Source organism: Alosa sapidissima, chromosome 13, assembly GCF_018492685.1.
Source record: "Alosa sapidissima isolate fAloSap1 chromosome 13, fAloSap1.pri, whole genome shotgun sequence".
NCBI classification, from domain to species: Eukaryota; Metazoa; Chordata; class Actinopteri; order Clupeiformes; family Clupeidae; genus Alosa; species Alosa sapidissima.
In genome coordinates, this window is record NC_055969.1 from 31,362,737 (window position 1) to 31,371,469 (window position 8,733).

General features: G+C 41.5%; 1 protein-coding gene across 1 annotated transcript in view; it reads right to left on the reverse strand.

Annotated features, from left to right (window-relative positions):
• nr5a1b (nuclear receptor subfamily 5, group A, member 1b) overlaps positions 1 to 8,432 on the reverse strand; it is a 14,525-nt gene extending 6,093 nt beyond the window's left edge. Inside the window, exons 1-4 of the mRNA XM_042060006.1 lie at positions 8,251 to 8,432; positions 7,708 to 7,829; positions 7,360 to 7,501; positions 6,044 to 6,705 (exon numbers count right to left, since the gene is read on the reverse strand). Of these exons, the coding sequence (XP_041915940.1) occupies positions 6,044 to 6,705; positions 7,360 to 7,501; positions 7,708 to 7,809 (906 nt within the window). The 5' untranslated portion in view covers positions 7,810 to 7,829; positions 8,251 to 8,432. The remainder of the gene's footprint in view (positions 1 to 6,043; positions 6,706 to 7,359; positions 7,502 to 7,707; positions 7,830 to 8,250) is intronic.
• Between the last annotated feature and the right edge of the window lie 301 nt (positions 8,433 to 8,733).

The window sequence follows — 8,733 nt, forward strand, 5'->3', positions numbered from 1 at the left end:
GAGTGAGGAGAGGAGGAGAGTGTGTCGCCATCATCCAAAGATCCTGAGCTTTGCATGAGAGATGTGCCCCACACAAAGGCATGCTCTTCTTTTGTGCCGCTCTGCTGTTGCCATGGGAAGCAAGTGTGCGACACATTCCTTTTGGAGTCATACCGTACGCTGGCATCTATGAGGGGCTTCAGGTTTAATGGTGTTGGTACATGGACTTCAATGTCAAATCATTGGATTCTAATCGTTGAGACGCTCATCTAGAATCTATGGATATATTGTAGAGCCATTCTGTGCTTACCTACATATAACATATCAAATATTAAATACATTTCCACTATACAAACGGGGCTATACAATGTATATATGCTTCTTTGAATAATTCAATCATCCCATTTTTTAAATATTGTATACCTATTCAATTCAGATATTCACAACACAATTGTCTATGTATAGGCTACACCAACCCATTTTCACATCCATACAGAAATATATGAATACATAAATGAATACATATGTATCCATGGATGCTAAATCTGAACACATTTACATTCAGACAGCAAAACAAAGATTAACCTATACATAAAATCTCATGAGGACACACCATTCACATTAAAGATTAACCTATACATAAAATCTCATGAGGACACACCATTCACATTACAAACTAGCGCAGCATTGACACGGACCATATGTTTGATGTACACAGATCCTTTGAGAGTCTATGGCCTCTGGCCACTCACTAATAGAGGCTGTTGACATACGGGTCACACATTTGTACTTGTTGACTTTCTAGCTCACAGGAGCACACCTCATTTACAGACTCAATGTGATGGCCGCTCTGAGCTGACCACTGTTGGAGTCACTTCTGTCCTCTGCAGAGCATGAAGCCAAAGCTCTTTCTCCTCTTAATCAATAGGAGTGGGTAAGAAACACAAACATCTCTTCTAGCAGCTTATGCAGTGGAATGGCACAAGAGATACGAGAAATGGGCAGCAAAAAGCAAAAAGTAAACAACACAAATAACTGAGCTAGTTATGATTCGGATATTTTATGTCCTTTGTCTCTGTCCAAGGTTCAGTCTAAAAACAAGCAGCTAAACTGGATATCAAGGAAGCGCAGAACAGATATGCTAATCGACTTGCTTGTATCTTTCTACATTGATGGCACCATTTAATCAGTAATACACAGTCTAAACAAACACAGTGTTTGTGTGTGCAAGGCAAATACATTGCCTGGTCATATCCTGCTTTTGAAAGCATGAGTGCGTTCATGTCAACATGTGTGAATGTGTGCAGCTATATATGTGTGTGTGTGGGGAGGGGGGGCTGAATGTATTTATGTCGGTGTGTGTGTGTGTCATCGTGTGTGTGTGTGTGTGTGTGTGTGTGTGTGTGTGTGTGTGGGGGGGGGGGGGGGGGGGCATTTGTGTTGTTAGGACACAAAGACCTGGAAACTACCCATCAACAAGTAGGTGGATGTGTGGTGCTGTCAAATATCAGACAGTGTCGGCTTAGCAGTTGGCATGGAAAAAAAAGAAACAGCACAAATGATTATTGTACGTGGTTAGCATGCAGCAATACACACACACACACACACACACACACACACTATTCAAGTAGATGATAAAAAATTGAACTGATTTCAACCCCAAAAGAAATGATCTGGTTGGTGCTTCTCAAATTAGCAAACTATTTGGTGAAATGCAATCATTTCACAGTAACCTTCAATTACAATATCACAACTTCTGACTGAAGTGCCAATAGCCCCCAACTAAACACTGAGCATGTTACAGTGAGCATGTTTAGTCGGGGGCAGGTGACAGAAGTGTTTGGATGAATTGAAAGAACGGTCAACATTAGCAGCTTCTGTATAATATAAAGAAGCGGTTGAAAACCTTCAATAACATGGACACTGAATCGTTCTTGATAACAGTCTTGCCATTTATCCACATCAAAGTTCACTTGCACCAACAGTGAAAGTATTGGAAGACGCAATGGCAAAAATTCAGCTATCTTTGCCTTGGTAGGATTAAACCATTTACCAAATTGCTGGCAGCTAGCAGATTGTGCATTAAGGGCAAAACTATTTTTGAGGGGAATTCACTATATAAAAAACAGTGACATCCAAGTCATCTGGGACTCGAAAAGTTAATCATCAAGACTAAATGTGTCATCACAAAATAAGCTAACACAATAGCCGTGGGTGCAGGCATTCCTTACTTATCTGATGGACAAAATGCAGTTACTATGAGAGAAAATACTTTTGAAGCGCTCCCTTGCTGTCTGTCGCCACAGCAAGCTAGTTTAAGTGTTTGGGGGCACAAGAAAAGTTTCAAATCAAAAGCTCTAATGGATTTCTTTGTGCAGATTCACCTCACACTATAAGACCTTGCTAAAAGTATTTCTGAGAGGCCTTGTATAGAATTCTAAAACCACTAGAAACCACGGATTAAAATTCCTTCTAAGCCTATAAGAGGAACATATGTTAGATAGATAGATAGATAGATAGATAGATAGATAGATACTTTATTGATCCCCAGGGGAAATTCAAGAAAATTTGAAAAATTATAACAAATTCAAGTTTAGTTCAATTTGAATATAGTCACAAACAAATTGTTATAGATAATGTATTCAAATGTATTGCTGCAATTTGTTTTCCAAAAATAAATATTTTAATATTAAGAGTAAGCATAAACATGAAAGTAAAGGAGTTGTCCCAGGAATAAATGGCCAAATGCATCTGGATATAAATCTGTCATTGTCTTCATCTGGTGCTTATCCGAGTGGAACAATAGCCAAATTGTGGTGGGAATGAGAATCTCAGGGAGTTAGAGGCCAGGCAGTGGAGTGTCTCCTTCCTCCAAACCAAGCCCGGCCGTGTCTCAAGAGCTCTCTATTTTAGCACACGTGCACACGACCTTGCCATGTTCAATCCTTGCAACAGTACAATGCAATGGCAGCGCTAAAGGCACGTACACGTGTGTGCTTGCAAGCATTTCTTAAATCGCTGTGCCTACACACACACACACACACACACACATACAGTACATGCACACACATCAGGGCCATAACCAAAGGAATGAAGGTGGGGGGTTGAGATAAGAAAAGTCATCAAAAGTTGTGGAAGCCATTTTTTCACCGCAAAGTATACTGAGGCCAACATCTCTGTTAAATTGGCACAAAAAGATCCAAAAGATCTTGATTTCCTCAGCTCCTGGCATAGCATAAAAGCTCAGTTTGCAGGAAAACAATCTACGTTCTAATGAATTGGCTATAGATATGCGAGTGCGCACACACACACACACACACACAGAGAGAGAGAGAGAGAGAGAGAGAGAGACACAACTGCACAGCAGCTATCACAAATCACCACTCTACTCAAGAATCGCTCTTATTTTGACATATCTTCTGCATGAAGGTTGGAAACCACAGTTGAACTGCCCTATTTTATAATCCCCTCCTTCTCTCTCTCTCTCTCTCTCTCTCTCTCTCTAAGTGCTGGCTTGCTCCTTCGCAGGGCACTTGCAGGGCAAGAGCCACTAGCCGAACTCATTTCAGCACAAAGTGGGTAACAAGGCACTTGAGTCCATCTTGAGTTCCTCTCTTCCCCTTCGCTCCTTGAATCAGCCTCCATTAGTGACTCCCCTGGCCAGTCATCCCTGATGGCACGATCCTCCCCTGCACGGCCCACCAGAGCCAGTCATCCAGGAGGCATAGCTCTGGACTGTGTCATCACTGCCGTGCCAGGGAATGTTTTTATACATATATGCGAAGAATTATTGCTATGTGTCTTCGTGACAACATGAAATGCCGTTACTTACAGTATAATTAAATGCCAGTATTAAAAATGTCATTGATGTTCATTATAAGGAATATGTGTGTGTGTGTGTGTGTGATAAAAGTCCTTAGGCTACCTCAAATAGTAGTGTATAATTTCATTTACAGCAAAGGGATAGTTTTTTAAGCTTTTAAAGTGGTATTCAAATTGGGTGAAGAAAATAATATGTTTGATCTATCTAGTTTTGTGTTGCTAATTATTTCTATAAGCAATAATATAATTTAAACCATAAGTAAGAAAATATTTATTATAAATAATTATTTATACAGCATATTAATGAAATGTAAAGGACATTCCAGCATAGACTACATATAATGCATATATGTAGATAGTAATAAAAATGTACATTATCATATAGGCTACATTACTTTTGTCAGCTATAATGTTTTACAACCCAATATGAGCAAACAAAACTTCCACTCTTTGATATAGCACAGTGCGATTCTAACAAATACTTCAATATTCAAACAAATATTATGCAGATTCTAGAATTCATAGAAAACTGGGCTCAAACTAGCCACAGAGATAAATAAAGGGTAAAGGGGAGAGAATAAGCCCTGGCACTATCAAATGCCTTGTCTTTAACCAGTGCTAATAGCCACGATACAGGCAACAGCGAGAGACCACAGACATTTAATTACACCTAAAAGTCAAAGAGTAGGCCTAAGGAGAATCCCTCCACCTACACACACCCAGGCCCGGGGTGGGTAATCGGGAGAATCGGAAGAATTCCCGGTGGGCCGCTTCACTTTTGGGCCGGTCGAGGAAAAAAAATATTGACATTTGTCACGTTAGTCTAACTTCGCTTAAAGTAGGCTACACGTTCCGCATTCTGTGCATGGCACCGTTGCCTCTGCATGGGTTGTAGCCTACCGTGTGAGGGAGTTCTCCCCTCCCAAAAAGAGTTGGTTGGGTCCATATAGCCCGTCTTTTCCAAAAAGTTTTCTCAGATACGGATAGCCGGCCCGGCCCTACAGTAGCCATAAGCGTCAGGAAGGATGGATGGTAGAAAGAGGCCAGGAAGGACTGAAACGGCCAGGTGGTCTGGTTGATCTGCTGCTCAGAGGCTACAATATTTACCGCATAGGCCTACACAGATCAAACTTCAGTTTTGTTATTAATATTTGCATACTGCAAAGTCTATGAATCAGATACAAAAGGCTAATATTTTACGAAATGTAATAGGTTGCTTGCAAATAGCTTGACAACGCTACAAACGTCCAATATTAGCCCAATAACTGCTAATAATCATTGCCACTTTTGTCTGTAGGCCTAATCTAGAAGCTTGGCACATTTAGCATCCACTGAAAATGATGAGCCCGAAATTAGTGATGAGGAGGCCATGACTACAGGGGCAAGTAGAGAGGATAAATTAAAGTTATTTAATGTAAGAAAGAGCAAAATATTTATGCTACATGATGAACCTATATGCCTTGTTTGCTTAGAAGAGGATGTAGGCTAATAAAGGAGTAGGCTAAATCACCAAACAACAATATAGCCTACCCATGCAAAAAACATGTAGCCAAAACATTAGTTCATGCTTCTTTGTGGAAGCGTGGGATAGGCTACAAAGGCTTTCTTTCTTTCTGTCTTTCTTTTTTTCTGTTTTTGTTAACTTGTGGAATAGTGGAATATTTTTTGTTAACTTCTCAGTTGAAGTGAATTAATATAACCTTTACACATTTGTTGAACCATGGTACTAATAAAAACTACAGGATAGTAGGCCTAAGAGCTGAAATGTTGCTTCATTTATCCAATTTCCACCACTATGGAAAACGTGGGCCGCTCTTGGGCCTGAAACTCCGGGGCTGAAAAGTGGCCCCACTCCGGCCCTGCACACACCTCACTACACTTTTCCCTCAACACCCTCGTGTACTGTCTGCTGGTGTAACACTGTTCTGTTTGCCCCTGCCACCATCATCTCATCGCCAGAGTTCAATGGACAAGCCCCTATTAGTTCAGTAAATAGCGGGCGGTGGACACGTGACTGTCTGGGCTGTCTCCGTGTGTGACAACTTATTTGACCACTGATGACATGTGTTGCAAAATACAGCATAACATTCGCAATCACCAGAAGCTAGGCTACATCTGTATCCATGTCCATTTTTGGGTAGTTTTTACGCCCGTAATCGGTCCGATTTTGCTGTCAAAACTGAAACTAGTTCCTAAACATTAATACATTCAATACATATACAACTTTCTCTGATCAACTTACCTTGAGCTCCTTGAAGAATATGCAGCTCCGAGCCCACTCCACAATGGAGAAGAGTGTCTGGTCCGCCATGTGGCACATCAGGCCGAAGGTGCTGAGCTTGTCGTGTTTGCCTCGACTGTTCTGCTCCTGCTGCAGGTGGGCCACGATCTTGCTCTGCACCTGGCCCTCGTCTGGGTCACAACGTAGGAACTCCAGAACCAAGGGTGGCACGCCTGCTTGCTGAGGTGACCCGCCGGTTGGGTACGCCTGCTCTGGGTACGTGTACCCGACCACAGAATCCGGAGAACTTGTGTAGTGATCTGGGTACTCGGACTTGATAGCCCGACTGGGGAAGGAGGTATACTGGTACTGGTTCAGTAAGGGCCCGTGCGAAGGCATGGTCATGCCCAGCGATACGTGACCGTACAGGCTGCGATCATAGTCTGTGGGTGTGGTGGTGTTCGGGGTGGCGGGTAAGATGTTCTTGGGAACGGGCGGCAGTCCCTGGTGGCTGCCAGAGAAGCTATAGTCCGTCTGCGTGGGGGGAACTAACGGCGGCGTGGACTCCATCTTGAGTCCGCTGGCTCGTATCAAAGCTTTTTTCTGCTGCTTTAAGGCTCTGTCCCGTTTGTACATAGGGCCAAACTTGTTCCGGCCCCCGCGCATCCGGTCCGCGCGGACAGCTGGAAGACAGATAGGTCGTTTTATTATTAGCATTTTGCAGAGTTTCTTTAAACACAAATTGTAAGACTGAGCTGAATCCCTTAATTTCTCTGATTTGTTAAAAAAAAGAAAAAAAAAGAAAAAGCTGCCAGTCTAATTGAGGCTAGGATCAAATTCAAATTCAATAACTGAAAATATTGCGTCAGTCTAGAGCTATACTGTTACGCAGTGTATAAGTCTATTAATTAAGATAGCTGATCACACTATAGCTTCTGGCACCAAACCTAAACAAATTATTCAATATTATGTCCAGGACGACTGATAAACTCTTACATTTTCTAACAGTTCGGCCGTGGGAAATTTACCAGAATAAGCTAGGCATTCTATGTAACCAAGTTTAGAACTGGCATAAATGTGTTGATGTTAATAGCCTGGTAGGATATAGGCTAATTGACTGGCTAAAGTTGTAATATCTGGCGGGTAAAACAAAGACATCCAATTGTTTAAATAGGCGATCTTGCCACACTAATTGAAAATAAAACACTGGATTTCCCTGGATTTTTAACTGGAAGTATGTTTACGAAACGCCAAGTAGGCTTCCTAAATTGAAATAGACTGTATTTTGTCTTGTATGCCTAACCTGTGGAATAAATGCGTTCAGATTAATGGCATACCTTCTAATCGCATTCCAACGCTGAGGCATTTCTGGAATCGACAAAATGGACACCTTTTTCTCTGTGTTTTGTCTATTTTACAGTCCTGACTTTCTGCGCAAGTGTACCGCTTGTTATTCTGAACAGTCCTTTTGAAAAAACCCTGAGAAAGACAAAAAAAAAAAGTCAATAAAAATGACAGCATTGACCATGGCATTTGCTGTAGTTATTGTGACAAATTCTGTTTCGTGTGAAATGTGCTCTAAGAACTACAAAAGATATAGCCTATAATTAAAATAGTCATAGACAAATTCACATATTGTGAAATGGTGAATTGCGCAGATTAATTTAACATTTACTGTAGCCTACCTTGCAGCTCTCGCAGGTCAGTAGTCCATAGTGGTATCCGGACACCTTGTCGCCACAAACAGGACATAATTCTTCCAGATCAACATCATAACTGTACTCCATTCCTTTTCACGGAATGTCTCCTGTCAAAAATGTCAGTCAGATTTCATTAGAACAATTCGTTCATGTCAAAATCTAATAATCCTGCAAAGGTAAGCTAATGTAAAAATGTTGTTTAGTCAGTAGACATAGATTTAATTTACCAATTACATATTGTCTGACACAGGCAAACTAGGCAAATATTTCAGAGTTCAGATAATATTTCAAAATGAAGGTAAATGAGTGGCTATTAAAATATAGAATGAGTTTGTTTCATTTCATGCAATCTCATTTTAACCATTTAAGTTCGGGAGAACATCGGCTATCCAATATATAGTTTAATGTCGCTAGGCAATTCGTTACCTGTTTGCGCGCTGAAACTCTTTATCAATTACATTTCAACCGCTTTCAGATTTCAGAAATAATTCACAATCGAATTAAGTGACAACCTGACATAATTGTTACCTGGCAGATCCGCGCTGTTCTCAACGCCGATGCGGTTTAGCAATTATGACTGTCTTGTATGCCAACTTTGATGCTACTCTCACTTCTACCAGATCCAGGTCCCTCGCTATTCTGGTTACGATGACCACGAGTTTATCACTTGCAGAAAGCTCACACCCACTGAGTTGGCCCCATCAACCCGTAGCATCTGACTTTACCACGGAGTGCGGCACCTCGTCATATTTACACGGAGGGGGGAGCGAAAAAGGCCGTAGCGCAAGTGATGGACAGGCAAGACGTCCTATCTGAGACAGGTATTCGTTATTAGGAGGAGACAAACCGCCGACCATAAGCATATAGTCCTCTCTTCCGCCTCGTTAAAGATCGTCAAAAAGACGTGCATTTGGAGTCGAGTAGTATTAGTCGATTAGTCTGTTCCATTGGCAGCCCTGGTAAGGCTAGTGGATAGATGCAGTAGGTAAGATTTTACAGTGCGCCTGTGGT